The following is a 24,118-nucleotide window of genomic DNA, read 5'->3' as shown; positions in this document are numbered from 1 at the left end:
CACAGAGTAGGTCTAACTACTCCCGTTGGGACATTAAAATAAAAAAAGCGGGAAAAATAGGAGATTATATGCTTTTAGTGTTTAGCTTTTAGTCTCATCAGTGTTTTACTGCAAGACATCAGATTGACCGCTGATTCCTGAAAAGCTCTTGGTCACTCAGCTAGAGATTTAAGAGGAATTTGGCCTGAACCCGTCTCTGACCCCGGTTATCTGTGGTTACAAAACATCCATCTGGAAGCAGTAAATCTCTGGTGGAAGTGTTAAAGACAGCACACCAGCAGATGGCACCATTAAGTGTGCTAGCATATTTCCTGCATATGGGGATGCAGGGAAGGCACTTATGTGCTCATAGGAGAGAAGAAGCAATGGAAGCATCCCTGAGAAGTAAATACATCAAATCTATACATTTCTAATCTATAACCAAAAGTCAAACTGCTTATTCTGATAAACGATTTTATATCAAGGCTAAAATGTGTTGAAGATGCATCTGTATTAGAATGAACTACCCAAGCACCCTCCATCATGGCTTATTTCTATTTGTTCTTGTTTCAGGAAAGGATGTAAACCAGAAAGAGAAAGGCAGCCGAAGAAGCAGAGAAATGAGTCATGGCTGGCTGTCAGGTTTGGCAGGTAGACCTTAGGGCAACCCTCTGTCTTAGTGACGCAAATCAAAGTAAGGCAGAACAACAGAGGAACGACCTGCTCCCTTATCTTTCCACACCAGAGGTGCGTCCAGAGCGGCTCGTCTCTTGAGCGCCTGGCAGATAAAGACGGCAGCTGCTGCCTTTATAAAAAGCTATCGGGCCCGTCAGCCCCTCAGGCGAAGCCTGGACCAAAAGAGAGGTGGAAGAAAGAAAAACAAGAGGTAATGGTAGGGAGGTGAGACTGAGATGTAGGAGTGTGAGGAAGGGAGACGGTGAGGAAATACCACAGGGCAAAACACAACATGGAGCCTCATTTTCTCTGGGTGTCCACACGATGGTTTGTTACTCACGCTGCGCCTATATGCCACATGGCTCATCAAATCTATTTGACAGGGATTCATTGATCATGACTGCTAAACCTCGACAACGTCTCTATATTCATCTGAAAGGTTTCATCTTGGAGTCTGTATGTTTGAGCATTGCTCCTGTTACTATTTTACTACATCTTACAGGAATACACACTGATGAGATCAGGAGACCTTCCATCCTGCCACCGTTAGATAAATGGCGTTCCAAACTGATTAAATATAAACACTTATTTCCACCAACAGGATGGTACGCTGAAAAAAATGCAACTGTTTTTGGCCTTTACTTAATCATATTTAGTTAATTTAACACAACTGTTTCATGTTAGCAGGGTAGGACAGGAAACAATTGTTTAAAAGTAACTAAATATGATTAAGTACATGCCAAAAGCGATTGCATTATTTTTTTTTTGTGTAAAACCCAGAGCAGGCCTGGAGAATCATGGAGAATCCAGGCTAAACTGAACTCCAGGTTAGGTCAGCATGTAACACCCTTAATAGTATCAATGTGTAGAGTTCAAAGTGTATTAGGACTGCTTCAGAAGTACATCGATATAATGCTCCTTGTGGTAATTTAAGGAAACTTCCACTTCACTAAGCAGAAAATTACATTTGGGAATGACAAAAAAACTAAGAAATTATATCTTCCAAAAGCAACAATGCTAGCAGTAATTACATGTAACATAGTCTAGTCCAAGATAGGAACTGAAAGAGAATATGATTACACTCACACAGGACTGGTTAGTTTGTATTTATATACAAGGTTGAACCTACTCTGCAACACAGCTAGAAATAATCCCACATTTCTCCCTGTCACATTATTCATTTGATGAGAATATTGTTTTAATATCAGCTATGAGGAGCTTCTATAGCTCAGTATGGATCAGTGTTGTGTAAACTTCCCTATAATTATGTATTTGATCAATTAAAGAGGGCTAAAAATTGACCAGACCTTCAGATCCCTCATATGTCTAGGCAGGTAAACCCAGAACCATTATGATTGTAGATCTAGCAAAGCGGAGACCACAGTAGGTTCTATTCAGACTGATGTGCACAGAATGGAGACATCATGTAATCCTCTAGCATTGTTCAATCTGCAAAATGAACCAGATCAACAGAATCTGATGCAGATAACAGCCTGCTGAGACAGTGTGCAACAACTTTGCTTGAACTTAAAGCGGGTAATGCATTTTAAAAGCATGCATAAAGGATTGGGATCCCCAGCTCAGCACTGCAGCATTCCCCCTGTAGGGTTAGGCTGCAAGGTGTCATGTTCCCTATCAGTCGTGGCTTGCTCATCAGATTACCTTTTGTGTGTGAAAGAATGAAGGGGTCAATAGTAGGGGCATTTATGGTTGCAAGAACTACAAAGTGAAAGGGGTTTATTATCAAAGTTTCTTTGACATCGACCCATGTATCGTCACTGCTTGCAAAATAACCTACAACATGTTTAAATGTTGTAAAAAAGAAAGACCTTCCCTACAGCTCAGCAGCAGAGGTGGTCAGCAGCACCTAATTCCTGGGGGTGCACATCAGAGACACCCTCACCTGGAATGTAAACACCACCTCACTGATCAAAAGGGCAGAGAAGTGCATGTACTTCCTGAGGAGGATGAGGAGAGCCCACCTGCCCCCACCCATCCTCACCACCTTCTACAGAAGCACCATAGAGAGCGTTCTGACCAGGTGTTTCACTGTGTGGTGTGGAGGCTGCAGCGTCTCAGACTGAAAGAAAGTGAGGAGAGTGATGAGAACAGCAGAGAGGATCATGGGGGCTCCTCTTCCCTCCATTAAAGATATTTCATCCCAGCGCTGTGTGTCCCGAGTCCGTAACATCATCAATGACCCCTCACCACCCCACCATGGACTGTTCTCCCTGCTGCCCTCTGGGAAGAGGCTTTGCAGCATCCGATGCAGGTCTATGGAATCTGGCTTTTTTTTAACACCGAATTTTAAACACATAATTTTTTTAACAATGAATTTTAAACACTGATTTTTTTTAACACTGAATTTTTTTCGAAATTGAATTCCTTACTCTCAATTTTTATCTGGTAAAAATTCACCCGAAAAAAAATTCAGCTGCAAAAAAATCAGGTGCAGGTTTTTGCAGCTGAATTTGTGTTGAATTTTTACCAGATAAAAATTGAGTGTAAGGAATTCAATTTCGAAAAAAATTCAGTGTTTAAAATTCGGTGTTTAAAAAAAAGGCAGATTCCAATTAGACTGTTTTTCTTCCATACAGGTCCAGCAGATTCCATAACAGTTTCTTGTGGCTGAATGTTGTACAAAATGGGGTTTAAAAAAAAAGGTGTTGAATTTTGGAAACTGTAAATCATATACCAGTCTTATATTTACATTTACATTTTATCACTGTTGCACTTTAGAAAATGCAAATGTCTTGAGAGCTGTACTGAAAGAAATTTCTTTTTGTATTCACTCTGTGTACAAAATGACGGTAAAGTCTAAGTCTAAGTAATTCTACAAGCGTAGAAGGAATTACTTGCAATCATAATGAAATTTTCTACTAGGTGTGCCTTTTTTTTACATGCACCAGAAGAAGGAGGCTGAACCAATGGTGTTACTGAACTAAACAATTCGATTTATCACCTGAACACCAAAGGATGAGTTTGACTGAGTGGAATAAAAGCAAGTGATTCCGGATGATGAATCATATTTCTGAAGGACATGACTCTGCCTCATTTTGAAAAAAAGTATATAATTTATCTTGTATATTAGTACTATAAAAAGGCTTAGATCCTTTGAATAAAGAGTTTAAACTGTACCAGTGTATTTTGTAGGGGTAAATGAGAGAGAAGGTCTAACTACTGAATGAATAGAACAGGAAGTTCTTTCATTTTGGTCTTTTTAGCAGGAGCTATCCTTGTAAGGAAGTGGAGCAAGTAGAGATTTTTTAAATTTTTTTAAATTTTGAGAATCAAGTCGAAATATTATGAGAATAAAGTCGTAAAATTTTGAGAATAAATCAGAATCAGAATGGGAATTTATTTAGATCTGATTATGTGTTTATGTTTGGTTGACATATTAAAGATCAGAACACACCAAATCTGATTTTGCATCCTGTTGGACAAGGTTGTAACCTTTTAGCGCTCATTAAAAGTCAATGGGGATGATTCTCTATCTGTTTGCGTTTAAAATGCCACACAGACTTGTGAAGTGAGGCTTTGCTTTTTATAATGCGCCGCTGTTTTTTTTTTCTTATAACTTTTCTTAATCTGTCCAAGTCAAATTGTGGGAAATTGTTTTCATTTGTGTATAGTTGAGAGACAAAAGTTTAAAAAAATCTGCAGATCTTCCCACCCGGAGATTAAAAAGCTTCAATCAACCAATGTGTTCAGGCCTTTAAAGTTGTCAAACAGGCTAGGCTGTATGTAAATCTTGACTCTATGGCAGGAATCAGACCTGAATCTTGCTAGTTAAACCATCCGTCCATCTTCCGTCACACAATCGGTGCTTGTGTCTATCTCCAGGCGGGGTACACCCTGGACAGGTCACCAGTGTATCGCAGTGCAACACAGAGACAAACAACAATTCACACACACTCACACCTAAGGAGAATTTAGAGAAGCAAGTTAACCTAACAGTCAGGTTTTTTGGACTGTGGGAGGAAGCCGGAGTACCCAGAGAACTGGGTGCTTAGGGAGAACATGCAAACTCCATGTAGAAATATAATCAGCCAGGAATCAAACCTGGAACCTTCTTTTTTTTTTTTTTTTACAGTGTCCTGTCTGGCAATGTGGCAATAAGAATAATTGTCTTGATGCCAAAAAGAGCCCAACAGATTCTACTTTCACAAGTGTAGCAGTATGGCAATTGCCATACTGCTACATTTGTTTCATGTATACAAATTGCTTTATTATAATTATGCAGGGAGTTTTACAGTTTATATGAACACTGCAATGTAAATAGAGCAGAAAAACAGAAGAAGAAAAAGGAAAAAAAGAGAAGAAAAAAAGAGAAAAGATGAAAGAAAGCAGAGATAGAAACCTGGAAACCTGGAACCTTCTTGCTGCAAGGTGGCAGTGCTACCCACTATGCCAATGAGCAGCCCACTAGCTATAATAATTACTCAAGAAACTGTTTTGTAATGCGCATTCAAGCATAACTAATAAAGAGACATTTTGTTTTTCATCGCAGTGAGGCACATTTCCACCTATTTGAAACTTTGGTGTCATTTTATAGTTTATCCTTACAGTTGTTGACCTCAACCGACACAAGCTGACAGGTCAGACAGGAGTTCAGGGTGGACGATGGCCTGAAAGCTTGTTAAAGTTACTTCAAAATCCTTCTTGCTGCCACCCCCACAGCTCCCTGCTGGGACTTCAGGCCTGCTCCTGGAGACTCATAGCGTCGCTCTGTTTAGTCGCCATAGAGTGTGATGATGGAGCTATGTGGTTTGCTCAGTCAGGTGAAGACTGAGCTCCCCTTTCGGGTGGACTCTAAAGTTTGTTCATCTGAATGCACTAACATGGCAGAGGGTCAGCCTCCCTGAAAACTGATGAATAATTCAATCACACCCACACAGTCCATAGGGAGGCACTTTATAGCAGCCACAGAGCACAGGAGGGTTCAGAGCTATTCATTTGGATCGGTCCAATCTTCTGACTTTTTTTTCTCTCTCTCTCTATAAACTTTTTATCCTTTTCAGTATAATAACTATAATTTCTGTCTCTGTTTGCATTTGTGTTTTACTCTCCATAACAGTCCATTTTGTCTCCATTTAACCTGTAAAACAGAACAGCTCAGTAATTTACACACATTTTCAGTCTCAGAAAATGACAGTTGCTGCATAGCCAGATTCCCCTCCCTGTGCACTATGTAAACATTGCAAATCCTCACCCACCGCATCAGGAGAGAGATTTTCAGTCCACAGTTTATCCAATTTGTGTCCTTCAGGTTTGTGAGTATTCAAACAGATTCTGCATCAGTATGCTGTGCACCTCACAGACATGTTTTTCTCTTTAAGTCAATACAGAACATTACGTTTCCAGTCTTTCAGGAGCGATCCTGTGCAGCCTTCAGCTCAGTGTGTGTGTGTGTTTGTGTGGGGCCTTTGTGTGTTTGGGGGGACTGTTGTGGCAACGATGGAGAATGGCATCAGAGCTTCAGAGATGACAAAAGCTATTTTTAGCTTTGAGCATCCACAAGCCTATATGGACAGAGAGGAAAAGCGACGAGGAGGCGGGAGGAGACAAAGTTTGGAAATAAAAGACTGAGAATCTAAGAAAGTGACATGGAGATGCTGGGATTAGTCAGGAGGGCAACTTAAGATGTGACTGTTTTTAGATGAAGCTCCTTCAGAGGCTCCTTTTATTCTGTTATATTCATTGTTTTTCTTTTGTGTTACTGATTAGGCAGATATTGAATAAATTGCAATTGCAATTGCAAAACTTTCACATTGTTACACCCAACAACAAACAGCAGGGCATTATAATAGTAGCACAAGGTTTGGAATTGGAAGGAAAATTGTAGTTGCTTTTAAATCTTTATATATGTTAAATATGGAAGTTATGTCCCCCTGAAAGCGGCCGCTCCTCGGAACTTCCCTTCCGGTTCTTTTCCTGGGAGCAAGTTATTTACTATTCTTAACTCAAACTGGGTAAAACCATATTAAAAAAAGGACTATAAAACAGGAGTAGAAAAGTAACAGTGTTTATTCCAGATCAGGTCGTTACAGGACAGAGAAATTGCTTGGAGTCTGCACAGCTGTGGGCTCAAAAATGTCAGCGGGCATCCGGCAAATATTGAGCAAAGATTGAGCCCCGAACAAAGTCATCTCCTCCTTCTTATATTTCATGAATCCGTGTGTTGCATCAGGTGGATACCTAACTGTCTGTATCAGAAACTGACACGACATCCATGCCTTGACCTTTATGCCTCTTGCCTCTTTACACCGGGATTCCACATAGCTCTCCTTTATCAGTCCGGCTCCAACATGTGCCCATATCCTGTGTATTTTTTAAAGACACGAAGGCTGTCCTGATTAGATGGCCTCCGTATACACAGTGACATCCACCATGTGAAGGAAGGCCTTCTACTCCGTCTAATCTGGCTAACAGAATAACAATGCACAAGATGCATAAAGAATAAACCTAACATATATATAAAGATATAAGCATATATATCCATTAAACCAATGGAACCAACTGATTTCTTTATGGTTCCTGAAAAAAGTTGATTATGCATCATATAGGTAAGGCATCCTCAAAGTTGGTCCTCGAGGGCCGCTGTCCTGCAGGTTTTAGTGGTTTCTCTGCTTTAGCACAGCTGATTCTGATGATTGCAGTTCAGCAAAAGCCTGTTAATCAACTATCAATGTAAATCAGCTGTGCTGGAGCAGGGAAACCTCTAAAACCTGCAGGACAGCGGCCCTTGGGGAACGAGTTTGGGGATGCCTGATATAGGCCATTTAAATATGAAGCTTATATACGGCAGAGAAAAACAGCAACAGGCAGGTCTTAAATATGCTGGGTTGTGCTAGAATGTCTGTCCGTGATCTTGAATGGCATTATGAAGTTAATGAGATGAAAATGCACAATATTAAAAATAAATCCCGATTGCAGTGTATGGGTATAACAAGCAACCTGGGTCCAAAAGGCTTATTCCTCAATGGTTTAATCCCAAGTTCAGACTTCCTGTTGTCCAGACCTGCAGAGGGATCTTCAATATTCGTTTCCCTCCTCTCTCAATCCCATTTTCTTTAAATCCACTGTCTACATTGCCAAAAAACCAGGCAGAGACATAACTTCCTCCGTTTCATCAGCCAAATAGCAAGTCCGGTCTATTTTACCATGAATGCCGTCATAAATATGCAGAACCTAACGTGCCGATCGCTGGAACATGGAAAAGATATGCAAATGATATCACTTACTACCTATGATGCCATTTATGCTCCGATTGCAAGGGGCAGGTCCTGCTACTTTAGTAAACAAGTTTTAAAAGTCAGGTGCAAAAACACATGGAAAAATGTCTGTGGTCGGCGTGTCGAGAAGGAGGCAACAGTACAATAACTGAAACAAGAGTATCAACATATTTGGACTTTCATAAATTAAACTAGAAAAGACATATAACCTTTTCAGCAGTTCTATGTTAAATAGGCTGAAAAGAAAAGGTAAAAACTTATCATTTGTTAATGATTTTGTGCAAAATAAATGAAAAGAACATGTTTTGTACAAACAGTAGACCTATTCCTAGCTGTTTGAAAGGAAACACAATAAGTTCTCTCTAAATAGTGTCTGCAACAGTTTCCCACCTGTCATCAACTGCACCAGCAATCTCAGTAGGTCATCTGTAATTGCACTTGAAACTTTTTGTTTGCAAAAGTAATGCAGCACTCCCAATTAATCAATGTATTAATTAACAACAATTTTAAAACAATTCTAGAATGGTTGGAGCCATAATTATCAAGTCTGAATGTATTTCTACTTTAATTTTGCACCTTTAAAATTCAAGCAAAACAACTTTGGAAACAAAACTGTCGTCCATATCACCTGATGGCTTCTGCGGCTGATAGATCCCACCATGCACGCTTCGTCTCTTTTCATCACATATTCCATTAGTAACACCCAGTGCATCAGTGGCTTTAAATATTCACATTGGTCCTGAAGCATGGCTTCCATTTAGCTGTAATCTGTATTTCCAGGGAGTAAGAGAGGATACTTAGTTATATTTCCGTAAAACTAAACGAATCACCTAAGAGCCTGATACACCTTCTGCCACATCTGTCGTAATGATGCACAAAGAGATTCCAAATAACTCCTCTTTAATAATTAATGTTCCATGTCAACGAGATGCTGCATCTTAGTCTTTTTTGTCCGTCCTCTGTCTCCTGTGATTAGGCACCATATGTTCCTCACGGTAAGGTGTCTGTTGGCCAGATGATGTCAGTGTCCGTCTGTCGCTCCATTTACCTTCCAATCACTCTGCCCTGTGATCTGTCTGTCAGTCTGTCTGCAGGCCTCAGGGCGTCTCCCACTCAGAGGCAGGCGTGCAGAGAGATGGGCACTCACACCGCACCCGTCAACAACAAAAAGCCTGGAGGGAGTGCAAGCCAATTTGCATCGGAGCGGAATTCATCCCTACATCTATATTCAGGTCAGTGTCTGTGTGCACGCTTCTATTTGACTGTGGGCCAGTCTCACAGCAATGCTACAGAGAGGGCTTCAACTGTTTCCTTCTGAGCAGCGTATGGGGAGGAAGTAATTCCTCTCTTGTTGGCAGTAAGTTAACACCTCTATCCTTAAAACCCAGCTATATCAAGCTGGTAAAGATTTGTCCTTAAAATATAACCAACTGCCAGGGGAATGTGGGTTTAAAGTCTTATGTGAATCAATCTTACTGGTTAATAGAACACATGTACAGATTTGGGCTGAAAGTATGTGGAGCGGGACTGTAGTCAACATAAATAAAAACACAGTGGCAATTTAAATCACCTCCAGCTTCTCAGGTAGTGTCATTATTCTGTAACAAATGGCTCTAATGGTGACCTGGTGAGTCAGTGGGGGAAAGTTTCACACAAGAACCATAGAGTCTATTAGAAGGTTCACTTGCATTGTTGCACTGCTGCCTGGAGCCAGACACACCACTCAAAGTGGGAATATAGGGGGGCACAGAAGCAGCGGGAGGTGATTTTAATGATTTCACGACCGCAAGACGATGCTCAGATCAGAAGAAATTTAGATAAACATGATATCTCTTTGTGAGCCATGATGAGGATAAAGTAGTTAAGTTCATAAGCCTTTAATATCTGTTTTTGCTTTGAAGGTAAATTCTGTGCAATCCGTTGATTTCCTAAACAGTAATAAACCTTAAGCAGAGGAGGGTCCCAAACCAGCAAAAAAAAAAACTATTGGCCTATATCCACTGTGGTTTTTATCTCATTTAGATGCCCAAGGATAAAAAAAAGTATTTTTCATTATAGTGAAAACTCTCTAAAAAATGTATCCATTTGCTACCATAATTTGACTCTGTTTGCTTCTGTAAAGGTAGGCTCTTGTGATAATTGCTGGATAAAATATGATACTACTCAGCACCTCCCATATGGTCTAGCGGTTAGGATTCCTGGTTTTCACCCAGGCGGCCCGGGTTCGACTCCCGGTATGGGAATGCCTATTTTGGCCTAGGAGGACCCTTAATCCAACATTGCTCCCCAGGTGCCACACAATGGCAGTCCACTGCTACCCAAGGGAACCGGTCAAAATGCATAGTTAATAAAGGGACATTATTACATTACGAAAAGAGACACATTTCCTACTTGAACCCTTAACCTGACACAATATGCCCAGTTACCCTCAATGTCATTAAATAACCCTCAATGATTTTCAATCAACTGTGAGGCATTTGGGTCCATAATAGAAATAAAAAGGAATCAGGGCCTAGAACTAAGCATGTATAGAATTCAAAGACTCGACATGCATGGATTATTTTTGTCTATCAGAAGATCCCTGCAAAGTTTGATGCTAAGCTGTTCATTTGTTCTAAGCATTTTACCGGAGTTCCCGGAACAGCACTGGAGTTCGCTGCTCTGCTCTGCTGCACTGTATTCAACAAAAATTCAACGATTTTGAAATTCCCCCGGAAATTGTTTTAGGTATGAAAAGTAGGACATGAAAGGGAAAAAGAGGATGTCTGGTCACCCTACCATATCAACAATTTTGATGTTTCAGTGAGTGAGTGCTTGTTGCTATGATGCGTCTTTGCTCAGCAGCATCGCTCATGGCGAAACGTCTTCAAATCTTGAAAACCAAGTCCAGTGGATATTTTTTTAATTTTTACGGAATGACTATGACCTGGATGACTGAGAACCTTCATCAGCATACGCTCATGGCATACCAACCAATCAGCGCCCAGCTCATCTAAATACTCATGATCATACCATAAAAGGAAGAAAAGCTGTTGTTTCATTGTAGGCCTTTAACCAGGCTTGCATTAGGGCAAATATGCCATTTTCAGTCCAACCAATCTTACACACCCTATTCAGAGACCTTAAGGACCAGCACCAAATACCCTATAGAATCATTCTATGACAAGCTGAATCATCAATGAGTCATATCAAAGCAGAAAGCAGACATGTTAGGGTTAGCTTAACATTAGCATAAACTGCAATGCAAAAGCAATTAGCTAGCGTGCTAGCCAAACCCCCCATCTTCTTATTAACAATATAATAAAAGCCTAAACTGAGCAGTTTGGTTAATTTAGCTTCAATCGGATGCTATAGCCGGTTGTTTGATTGCTTGTCATGGCACATCTTTTAAACATTAAAAGTGCTGAATTAGAAAAATCGATTCCAGCACCACCTGAAATCAATGGGGAGTGATGGCCTAGGAGGACCCTTAATCCCACACTGCTCCCCAGGTGCCACACAATGGCAGCCAACTGCTCCCCAAGGGAATTTGCCAAAATGTAGAGTGAATAAAGGGATTTACATTTTGACACAAATAAGAAACATTTCAAGAGTGAATCCCTAAGCTGAGGCAATATGCCCAGTTACCCTCAACATCATTAAATAAACCTCAATCGTTTCTATCGATTGTGAGGCACTTTGGGTCGATAATAGAAGAAAAAAAAAAAATAGGGCCTAGAACTAGGATCTAGAACTAAGCATGCATAGAATTTCCATCATCTCCAGTTTTAGATGAAGTTGCAGAGATATAAATTATTATTTTGTATTGCTGACAGTATTTAATCTGATCTCTCACCTCATAAATTACCAATCCCAGTAATTTTTGAAACTTAAACAAGTTTGTTTTGTTTTCATTTCTAAATCTGAATTCTGACCTCTGAGGTGAAAACTGATTGAAGCGTATTTATCTTAACATTTTTATAGTAACCATCCTAAAAATCAAATGGAAGCTTGGTATTTTTGGTCTATCTTATGCTGAAAATTGAAGTGGACATGACGCATTTGACAAGCTGGCTTCTAAGAAGTCAGATTAAAGAAGATATTTAAAAATTTTTTAAAGAGAATGAACAAAACACTAATATAACACTTTGAGCAGGAGATAAAACAGAATCATCAAAATCCCATAAAGACTAACGAGGGCAAATTCATTCATGGCAGGTTTGCCCTCCACAAACCATTGATCCAGGAAGCTTTGATGAATGGTGGGTTTCGAGCTAAAGTTTCCCCTAATCCATCACCTCTACCATCATTCTATTTGCTAAAATGAGAAATGCACTTTTTCTATTGATAAGCACAAGCCTCACTCAGTTCCATTATTTTCCTAATGGCCAACCTTTTAGGTGATTATACTGACATAATGAAATATTGAAATGTTTTAAGTGGAAAATTAAAGTTGAGTACTGACTTCTGAACCATATCATTTGCATTTAAATGTGCTATTTCCATTTAATGGTTTTTTTAACTGCTGTTTCTTATATTGTCTGTGTTTTCTTACTATTTTTCTCCTCTGCTCTTACTCTTTTATCGTTTGTGAGCATGATGGGTAGAGATTCTCATCATATATAAAATAATTGGGCTTTTGCTTCAAAGTAATTAGACTTACAGAACATTTGGACCAACTGAAGCCTAAATGTGGCGTTGTGTTCCACTGCTTTAAAAAAAGTCTTTGGACACAAGGCTATTATTTCCAGCCAGGAAGCTGCACCTGCTTTCTGCCCTTTTTTTTTACTTTTATCTAAAGCGCAGGAGGGGAAAAAAGAAAAGGAGCAAACAGAAGGACAGCGTCCAACCCGCCGGCTGGAGGTAGCACTGTGTTTATCACCCTGTTGGGGGGCAGCTTCTGGACAAGAGGAACTGCAAAGGTGCTGGCATGAGAGAGGAAGCGCCTTTGCGCACATTTCTACATTTAACTCTTCTCTAATACTCCAGAGGCTCCTTATGACTAAGAAATAATCTAACCACACTTTCATTGGCTTGCTTGGGTTTTCTCACCTCTGCCCCTTTTTCTGCTTCTCACTCTCTGCCTCCATCGCCCTGCCACCAACACATTCCCCCCTCCCTTTCTCAGCTCCACGCATGCAGTCACTCTCCTAAAGGAACAATCTGTCCCACTGATGTAAAATTGCAGGCAAACAGTGTTTGTTATTGCTATCATTTTTATATATTTAAGCCTTTGGGGCTTAAATAAAAGGCCTTTTAAAGATAGAACTAAAAAAATAAGGGGCCATTAAAAATAGGTTTAACCCCCAAGCCTTTCAAACCCTTTCAGATTTAAGCTGTATTGTTTTAGTAGAATCTTATTTTTGGAGCTTTTTTATTGTATTTATTAAACTTTTTGCAGCTGGTTGATGTGTTTTTTTTTTTTTTCAAACTGCTTGACCGTTCAGCAATGACTGTAACTAATCGATGACTTCCTTCTATACTGATGCAGGAACTCAGTTGGCATTTAGCGGCAGTGCACCGATGACCTACCTCATTGCAGAGGCCTGTGTTATGTAATGGAAGCCCCCTCTGGCAATGATGCATTTCCTTGCGCTACTGATAAAAGATTAATGTCCATTCTTATACTACTCTGAGTGCTTTCTTCCTCTGGGCTCCTCAGGAAGTCAAACAGAAGATGCTACTGTAAATCCATGTTACTGATCACTTCACGGTGGAGCAACTTTTAATGAGAATAACTGCTGTTTGCAAACCACAATCTGCAAAATGTCTAATATTCTTGCTTAGGTTTAAATATTTACCAGGCTGTTTCTGCAACGATTAACTTATTTTCCTATACGTCAGGAACATTAATGTTCATGCAGTACTGTGAACAAAAAATGTATAAATACATTTTAGAAAGGGTGATATTTTTTTTATGCACTTTATGATCTAGTACAGACGTCTGCAACCTGTGGCCCTGAAGATGCTGTTGGCTGTTTAGAGCTTCCAGTGTCCCTTTTATTTACTTTGGTTAACAAATAATAACGAAATAAAAAGAAAATTTTTAAATATAGATATAACTATATCACAGGTAGATTTCAGTTTTTTCACGGACTAATTGTATTCTGTTTCTGCAGAATAAGATCAGTAAAACATTTGTTTGAGATCAAACTGGACATCAGGGGAGTAGTGGGTAGCACTGCTGCCTTGCAGCAAGAAGGTTCTGGGTTTGATTCCTGGTCTGGTGTCTTTCTGCATGGAGTTTGCATGTTCTCCCTGAGCATGTGTGTGTTTCTCTGGGTACTCTGGCTTCCTCCCCCTGTCCCTACTTGGGATGAGAATCAAAATTGGATGGATGGATGCATCTTCAAAAAGGTTTAGATGGATTACATGACTCTAAAATATGCAAATAGCCATATCATGCTGGTGCATTGTCCAGCCCCTCCAACTTCATGCATGCTTCCTTAGAAACCACTGTTCAAAAAGTTACCATGGACATTTGATGACCTCACTTTATCCCTGCCCACATCCAACAGGAAGTCATGCATTTCACTTGTAGAGGTCTTTTTCTTACCCATAAATGTTATTGATGGAGCAAAACAAGGTGTCTACTTTGGACAATGACTGACGCCTGCGTCATGTGCTTGTGTTGCAGGTCATCAAATCTTCGCGCCCCACAGGCGTGATCGGATTTGCATTAAACTGGATATGAGTGATCTTTGGCAAACTACCAGCAGCTCTGTTGGATTACATTGGACTATTAGAAGGTTCACTTACATTGTTGCACCGCTGCCTGGAGCCAGACACACCACTCAAAGTGGAAATATGGGGGGGCACAAAAGCAGCGGGAGGTGACTTTAATGATTTCACAACCGCAAGATGATGCTCAGATCAGAAGAAATTTAAATAAACATGAAATCTCTCGGTGAGCAATCATGAGGATAAAGTTAACTCAATTGTACCTCCTTAGAATATGTAAACGGTCATGTCTCCCTAATGCACCATCACATCTGATCCAAATGTCGTGTGGTCTGTTCAACAAATTGACAGGATCCTTTGATAACAGACAGTTATCTCCGCCTACATACAGTAGGAGTCAATCTATCTCTGTTTTTCTAGATCGCTTCCAAAAGGCTTCCACGGAAACCTTTTGCCATCCACACTGTTGAGGAAGACACCATAGAGTAAGTAGAAATAGAGGAAGACACCTGGAAAACATACAAGCATGCTAATGTAAAACATTTAGCTTATCAAAATGTATCCGTATCATAGAACTTTTATAGGGCTTTTAATTAATGTATTGTTTATCTTTTAAAGTCATAGTAGATGCTTAATTATACTTTATCAAACTCTACACTTTTCTTAGAGATAGTGTGATCTTTAAGGTAGTTTGGAGGAAGAAGTGATACTATTAAAATGTTTTCTCTTCACTGGAAAAATTATCTAGAAATAAGTAAAAACTTCTTAAATAAAGAAAGTTGTATTTACCCTTAATTTGAGTAGGTAAATGTGATGGTTTGTCAATGGAATGAGTCTTTTACTCTTAAAAAAAAGATATTTAGATAATATACACTTGAAATAAGACAATGCAGTTGAGTTTTCTTACTTTAAGTGTAAACTGTCTTGTTCCATTAGCAAGGTGTCTTTTACCTCCATAATCCAACAACAAATGTATCAACATCGAAAATCTAACAGTTTAGCTCACTTGTGTAATAGTTACAAGATTTAATAAATATAATTAAGCACGTTTATCCTGATTCAAGATCCTAAAAAAGTCACAAATATAGAAAATCAATACATTATACCCTATATTCCATCTAAAAAAAATGGATGACATAATAATTCAACCTTTTTTCCATTATGAAAATCAGAAAATAACCGTATTTTAAGCATGATTATATATATGCCTTCAAACTACAGACAGCCTTAGGTATGAGAAATCCTGATGGTTTTAAGATTGTTTTTTTGTGGGCGTTTATCTTTTCATTCAAGGATCTAGCAGCTCTTTAATAAGTCAATAAGATCCGAAGCCAGAACCAGGATATCTATTTAATGTGACTTATTCTATCAATCAAAATATCAATAAATGTCACAGGCACTTGGATTATTTTGTCAAAAAAAAGAAAAAAATAGTTATCTTGTGTCTAAATAATTATGTGTCCATGCTTTTACATTTTTCTAAGATTTTCTGTGTTTTTTTTTGTTTGTTTTTTAAGAATCAGTGCCTCAGTGATAATGCAACACTGGTTAGTAACGATCAAAGTTATATCTGGGCTACAATCAATAGCATACAGGTTTTCAAAGACATGCCATGCAGACTGCATGTTTTCACGATCTGAATGAGTACATTGAGGAACACAAGGTCACAGGTGTGATTATTCTTTCAGCCAGGAGGATTGGGTAATGTCTGCTTTATTTATATTTGGTAGTAGCCTCAGTAGCATGTTTAAATCTAGGGTCATGCACATGGTTTCAATTTTAACATTTCCCTAAATCCTCTATTACTCTGTGAATGGGGTTCTCCACCTTTTGTGTGAGTAAATGAATACATCCGAGAATAAATCTCCGCTGCTTCATAAGAGCTAATAAGATACGGTGGGATGGATATTAGCATGTGAACATAATCCTGATTTCAGACTAGCTGTTGGATTTCTGCCCAGATACAGGAGGGGGGTGGGCATGGGAGCATGGAGCGGGGCACAAAAGCATTCATAAACGGAGAGCGATATCACTGGTTGCTGTGGTGATTCATGTGACCCCAACCAACACTTCCAAAAAGCAGCTCCACATAAATACGTTAGGGAAGGGTTTAATACTTTACTGTGTGAGCAAATCGTTCTTCTCCTGACTAATAAAAAAAGATTTGTATCCTGCATACTTTGTCTTATCTTTGCCTCTTGCTATTTTCTTTTTCTGCAGATCTGGGCACAGTGGTAACTCTAAAGGAAATTGATATCTTGAAGGTAGGGTCCCTTATGAGAATGCAGTATTTGCTTGTCCTTGCTTTTTTGTGTCCCAACAGCTCACATTTATGTAACAACTAACAGCACAACTTTTAATACCAACAAAAAGGATGTACACAAGTAAATAGTTGTATTATAGTTGTTTTATGTCAAAGTAAGAGATGGTTTTCAGTAAAAATATCAGAAAGATCTGCAGCACCTAAAAGACAGAGACCGATCTGTGGCATCATTCACTATGTGCTACGTTCAAAGCCCTTTACCTTTCCTTGTGTTCCCTATTTTGATGTTCTTATTAAAGTTTAACTAAACTCTATATAAAAGGGTAACCCCGGGCCTGACAATTCTTAAAAAACTGCTACCAAGGTAGACGGAGCCAGCAAACAGTTAGGATAAGTGACAGAGGTTCTGGTCAGGTGAGGGAAAGGGACAGGGAATTTGATATGGCTAAATAGTCTCAGTACCATGAAATTCTTTGCTCAGTGATTGGTAATTAAAAGTTTAGCTGAAAAACTTTAATGCTTGCTTTGCCCACAGACCCGACTCCTGATGTGCCGCAGCGGTGTCTGACTGAGATGGTTTTATACTTGAACGCGTAGCTGTAAAGTAATCAAATATCAAGCTGCTCTGCTTTAACCGATAGAACAGGGGTCTTCAACTTTTTCCAGGCCAAGGACCCCCAAACTGATGGCGAGATGGAGCGGGGACCACCTAATTATATATATTGTATGAAATAGTGTTCTATCAAACTGGTCCTATAGTCACCCTATTACATATGGAGTAATGTAATGAAAGTAATTTCTCCCTGGGATTATTAAAGTATTTCTGATTCCTGGTTGATGGGACAGGTGTTGTGAATGAAACGGTGCCCAGCTTGTAAGAGCTCCTGTGTGTCGCTGAATGTGTGCATTGATGACTGAAAGACATCTTCTGCCTCCATTTATCTGTTTACTACAGAGCTTTGAATTCATGTTAATGTGTATTTAAAGATATTTCAATTAGTGGAAAAAATTGGAGGGGAGAATATGAAAAGTCTAATAAACCCAAACTTTCGTGACCCACATGCAGTACCTCTGTGAACCCCCTGGAGGTTGCGGACCCCCTGTTGAAGACCTCCGCAATAGAACAATTCAACTGCTGTTGCCAACCTTCAACCAACAGATGGTAGCACTTGTTTAAGGACAATATGGCAAATAAATTTTAACATGAAAGAATCAAGATTTGCAAAGTAACAAAGATTAATCATTAAGGCAAATTTTAAACAGTTTGACTGCAGAAAAAAAATAATTCTAGTCTAGTTATTCTTAAAGTAAGACACCTTTGTCATATCAAGGTGGCTTAATACGTAGAGTTTAAGCCTGTGACTGGTTGATCTACTTTGTGTTAAATAGCAATCGAGCAACTAATAAAATGACCTCATTTTTCCAAACTCTTCTGTAATGAAATGACCTCTTCTGTTTGTCAGTTTGTATATTTAATCTACACAAAGCCATTTTTTCTACTTTGCTGAACGGGGTCAGAATTCTAAAGGCTGGTTTATTCTCAGAAACCTGGTCGTCTGAGTGTGTGTCGCAGTGAACGCAAATGTGCCCCCGCCCCTGCCGCAGACACTTTGGTGCACCTCTCCGAAATTGTAGAGAAGAGGCATCTGATTGGTCAAATCTACATCCACTCTACACTATGCATATTTCCTGCTTGGTATCTTACCGGCTTGTTTTGTTTGTATGATGGCCATAGTGTCCTGTTGGTCTTATACCGCCATGACCGCCAATGTGGAAGACTTGTGAAGTTGGACCATCTAGAAGAGCGAGGTGTGCTCGATGGGAACGATGGGACCCTTTTTCCACCTGGATTCCTGCTCTTTTTTGCCCTCATGTCCCTCCTTGTTGCACAAACTTGCTCCTTGCGGTTTTCCACTTCCTCACAGCTATTTGGTGATTGTCCCTCTTGCCTTGTGGCGTGGAATAACATAGCGCAGACCACACTTGGCATAAATCAAAAATATCTGCGTCATACCAGCGACAAGCCCACTGCGACACACTGCTGCAGGAGTATAACAGGCCCTTAAGTCTGTGTTCAGATATGTTATGGTCGATTCCCACCTCAAATAAAGCAGGCTCTCTTTTTCTTTCCTTATCTAAATACAAGCTGTCTTAGTTTTACCAACTTCAGCTGCTGGCAGTCTTCTCCCACTACACACCTTTCAGCGCAATACACATTTTCTACTGCTTCTTAACTTCGCTAGAACAGCCTTGGCAGGTACTTTTCTCTGGTTTGAGATTCCCCTAACAACTTGTCTAGACCAAGATTCCTGTGAAATCTGGCCTCTTTCCCTTATAAGCTTCCATAAATCTTCCTCCAACCTGCTTTTCTGCCTCCGTAATTGAAACAGCAACACAAATTTGACATATTTTGAGACGAGCACACAAAAGAATTCGACAAAGCAGGTGTAATCGATTGAATGCAGAGTAAGCAGGCGAGCGAACAAGTGAGCGGAGCCACACCTTGACATAGAGCTGCTGGAACTCATCCAGGTTTAGTCGGCCGGTGGGGCAGTCCTTCAGGAATCCCTTGTACCACTGCTTCAGCTCGTGCTCGTTGAACTCTGTGTTCTTCACCAGGTCCTCCATCACTTCAGGGGTCAGCTTGCTGTTCTGTTTCCCCATTTTCCTGCAAAGCAAAAAAAGGGGGAGGCCCCAGGAAAAACACAAACACATTAGTGAGGTTAGACATCATTCAAATGATGCAGAACACAAAGAGCTACCTGTCCGCGCTGCTGCACAGGGTTTTTTGGGAGTGTGATTCATCAAGGTTACAACCAGATGTTTGGAGTGAGCGTCAATGAAAGCATTTGTTTGTTTGCATAAAAGCAAACAAACAAATTGTACCTTGCAAAAGTATTCATACCTCTTAAATGCATTTTAACAAATTCTAAACACAAACATCTTTGGTTTTAGTTCAGATTGTATTTAATGGCAACACACTAATTATATGTCAGGTTAAAAGGAAAATTATAATTGGTTTAAAAAAAACAAAAAAAAACTTTTTCCCCAATAAAGATCTGGAATTTACTCCAAATTTAGCTGCTGTGAGTTATATTTTGGAGATGTATATTTTTCTTAAATTAGGTAGGTCTCTAGCAGTTTTAGACATATGGGATTAGGGGTGTGAATGGAAAGGAATTTGAAGATATGATACATATCATGATACATGTGTAATGATAAGATTTGTTCTGATATAACCCAATACATTAAGAAAGACAATATATTGCATAAAAAAGCGTTGGAAAACCTCCCAAAATCTTGTTTCTCTGTTGCTGCTGGTGCAGAGTGGCTGATTAATAGGCAATGTCCTGCCAACTAAAGGCTGGAGGTTTAAAAGGTTTTATAAAAGTAACACAAAGAGATGTTTAGCTATAAATCTGTATTGCATTTAAGATCCATTTAGGCCGTATTTTAAATCATACAATATCTAATCTAATAAAATATCACAATATTTAATAAAAAAAGATTTTTCTTACACCCCTAGTAAGGATATTAATACTTTTTGCCCATTCCTCTTTACCAGATCAGCTGTTATACATAAATTAGAAATAAATCTAGCTGCAGCTCTTTATTGGATTCAGGTGTGAATTTGGCTGGTCCATGCAGACAAATACAGAGTCAAACCATTCCACTGTAGCCTTTACTGGATGTTAGAGGTCAAGTTTTCTATTCTGATCAGCTTTGATGACATCAATGAAGAATTGCATCCCCACAGCATGATGCTGCCACGACCATGTGTGCTTAAGAGGAAATGCCCTTTTAGTTTTATTTTGGGTATGGTTTTATTGAGTTCAAATAAGGTCTCAACAGAGACCCTTTTCTTCCAGAAGTGTACTTCATCTGCCACATGGCCTGAGCTTATCAGAAAAAAAGGGTTCTTATGGCTTTTCTTAAACCTCAGCTTTATTTTTCTAGCTCGTCTTCATTAAAACCCAGGTTTGTGGCGTGCACAAACTGCAACTCCTCCATGTGTTTCTGGGTTGCTTCTCAGATTAATGTTGTTTTTGTAATCATTTCAGGTCCAAGGCCATGTTATGGTTGGTCTCATACACCCTGACCATCTTCAAATGATGGATTAAACAGAGCTTTGTGATGTATTCAAATCTCCAAATGTTGTTTTATGACCTTATCTTCCTTTAAAACCCTCCAAAACGTCCTCCATATCTTTCTTGCAGTGCTTCAATGTCTTGATTCAGTATGTTTTCCAATGTTCTCCAAAAAGCCTCTGAGGTCTTCACAAAAAAACAAAAAAAAATATTTATACACACACTCCTGATAATGTGACTTTTGAAGGCAGCTGGCTGCTCAGGATATAAAAGGTTGAAAGGTTGTTTTTAATTTCAACTTGGTGACTGTCTGATTGTTAATGTTGGTTCATCACATACAATTCCAATAAAATACAGAAAATGTTTCCAAGTGAAAAGAAATGAAAATATGCATGAATAGTTTTTCAAAGTGACTTATGTAAACCATGACAGTATCTGTATTCCTTTCCCAGGTTTCCCTAAAGGAAGCATATCTGCCTCTGTGAAAGGAACCCCTCAAAAAGCACTAAAAGCAACCTTTTGAAGGAGTGTGCCCACTGCAAAGTTTCATTTTATCTTACTTAATTCCCACCTCATCTGCTTCCCACCAATCAGTACATAGCTGCCACTTTACCAATTTTATGAATCAATTAACCAACCTGTAATTATCATAAATTTGCAAAACACAGTAAGCATTTTGGAGCATCCATGCTCTCACTCTTTACTGAGAAGCTACTTTGGAGCCTCTTCAGCATGATAAGACCAGCACTAAATGTGTGGTGCCATATTGCTTTTGGCATGCATACTTTTAGACAGATGCTATTAACCACAAATACCCTTCATTGAACACTCATCAAGCATAGCGGCCAAAACATTCCACCTTATTCAGAGTGATCTGTTTAAAGTAAATATTCAAGGGAAAATCAATACGCTAGTACTATGTGATTACATGCTAAGTTGAGCATTAGCTGCACCTGTTTTGAGAAATGGACTTCATCTTGGTGAGAGACAATATTTGTTTAATTGTATGAATGAAGATATTAAGGCTTTACTAGTATAAGTACATATGTTTATTGAGTTGAAGAAAAATCTAAGTGTAAAAGCCTCTATCCCTTCCATGGGATTATTTATTCAGTCGTACTTTCAGGGCTGCATTGATGTTAATGCATATCTCTGGAGATCATTGACAAAGAGGCCACCAGTCCATCACAGACCAACTCAAAGTCACACAAAAATGCAGACACTACACATTTATGAGGGATTTAGAGGAATCAGATGACCTAGCATGTATATTTCTGGACTGCAGAATGAAGCTCAAGTGCCCGAGCTGTACACAAGCGTGCACTGGAAGAACATGCAATCTCCATGTGGAAAGACCACAGGCTGGGTTTAAAACCAGGGATCCTTGATGCAGGGCAAAAGTGCTAAACAAACAGGCTTGGCAAAAGCCAAAGGCAGCTAAAGACAAAGATGTCTTATTGTCATTCATCTTTCACTGGTGGTGATAAAATTATAAATAATGTCTGGAGGTTTTCTACATTCCATCACTGATTTTGTGTAAAATATACTGTATGGATCAAAGAAGAGATTCCAGAGAAAAGGTCAATTAGTTTCGTCCTATAGTTATGCTGCTATGGGCTTAGACTGCTGGAGGACATAGGCACCCATTTTCCTCATTCTGCTTTAAAATATTTCTATTCTCCCACTCTGCAGAATTTGTTAGTTCAATCTCTAACTTTATCCTCTCTGCTTTTTCTAATCATAGTAGCATAATCTGCTCTCTTCCTGTTTCAACACCTTTGTTTATAGATGTTGAAGCTTGGCATGTTTTTCAGTGTAGTCCTGTTTCTCTTACTGTGACTAACTGGATATGCTCTTTTTCATCCTCTCACATTGGAGCTGGCTGGGAGCTCATCTGCCTGGCCGTGTGTTTCCTGGACGGGGCCACTTGTGGAGTTGATTGACAGTTGCCTGTTGTATCTATGCTTTTTTCTCTGTCTGCTTCTGTCTCCTTGAACCCAAGTCAGCCTCGGCAGATGGCCGCTCACACTGAGCCTGGTTCTGCTAGAGGTTTCTTCCTGTTAAAAGGGAGTTTTCCTTTTCACTGTCGCTACAAGCCTGCTTGGTGTGACGGACTGCTGAAGAGTCAATGAGTCGATGCAATTAGCTGGTTTTCCTTAGAAAGCTTTGAATCTGTTTCGCTGTATGATCTGGCCTAATTGTCTCTGTAAAGTACCTTGAGATAAAATGTGTTGTGAATGGGAGCTATATAAATAAACTGAATTGAATTGAATGTTTTCTGGATGGTTAGAGGTTTCCTAGATAAATACAACAGAGATGAGAACATACGCAGGCTAAAAGCTCTCCTGAGAAAACATGTCTTTAATCTGTCAGCAGAAACAGGTTTAAATCTCTCAAAATAGAAAATGATACTTAAGTGAGGGATGTAGGGGTTTCCTCTGAAGCACTTGTCAATACGACACATCTTTACATCAGAGTCCGACAGTGAATCGATGCGATAACAGAGGCATTTTTTTTGGTTTATTGTACCTTATGTTTCTAATAAAAGTGATTTATTACATTGTGAGTAATGGTTTCTTTCTAAATAAATCTAGACAACAGTTTCAGGAATGCTACAACAGCCAACTCTGAAGTTAGCTGTCAGACAGCAAACCTGTTACTGACCAACATTAATCATATCACTCAAGCACTTTCAATATGTCCAGGATCTTTTATTGATCACCAGCTGACTGCTGCTCCTACAAATTCCCTCAGAAATACTTTTCGGCAGACTTTTACATCCTACTTGTCAATTTCTCAAGAATATGGCTGACAACATCCAGGCTTTATTCCAAAGCAGGAGGTGTGAAATATAAATCTATAAATCTGTCCAAGAAATAACACCAGTAGCTATTTTGTGACTTGTTATCTCAGGAGCCTTCAGAAGTTATTGTTTTGTTTCGCCATTTTATTCATATAAATTTAGAGGCTTAATAAAAGAACAAAGCAAAGTACCCTAGTTATAAATGATAATAATCCCTGGATAATATTTATGAAGAGCTGAAAATATCATCAACACTATAATAGTACAGGATACAATAGAAAAAACCTTTATTGTCACCAAGTGGGGAAATTCAGATTATCCAGCAACAGAGCATGGAGACACACACAGGGGGATGGATGGATGGATGGATGGATGGATGGATGGATGGATGGATGGATGGATGGATGGATGGATG

At 39.3% G+C, this 24,118-nt stretch overlaps 1 protein-coding gene and 1 non-coding gene across 2 annotated transcripts in view; one reads left to right on the top strand and one right to left on the bottom strand.

The window, feature by feature from the left end:
• LOC107103225 (visinin-like protein 1) overlaps positions 1-24,118 on the bottom strand; it is a 47,539-nt gene that overhangs the window by 15,247 nt on the left and 8,174 nt on the right. Inside the window, exon 2 of the mRNA XM_015402801.1 lies at positions 19,315-19,480. Coding sequence (XP_015258287.1) covers positions 19,315-19,476 — 162 coding nt within the window. The 5' untranslated portion in view covers positions 19,477-19,480. The remainder of the gene's footprint in view (positions 1-19,314; positions 19,481-24,118) is intronic.
• Positions 10,061-10,132, top strand: trnae-uuc. The gene has a single exon. It is a non-coding gene; the product is annotated as a tRNA-Glu (tRNA).

The sequence above is a fragment of the Cyprinodon variegatus genome, unplaced genomic scaffold (assembly GCF_000732505.1).
Source record: "Cyprinodon variegatus isolate N-32 unplaced genomic scaffold, C_variegatus-1.0 Scaffold1400, whole genome shotgun sequence".
Taxonomy (NCBI): Eukaryota; Metazoa; Chordata; class Actinopteri; order Cyprinodontiformes; family Cyprinodontidae; genus Cyprinodon; species Cyprinodon variegatus.
The sequence above is the reverse complement of the archived record's forward strand: the minus strand, read 5'-3'. Positions and strand labels throughout refer to the sequence as shown.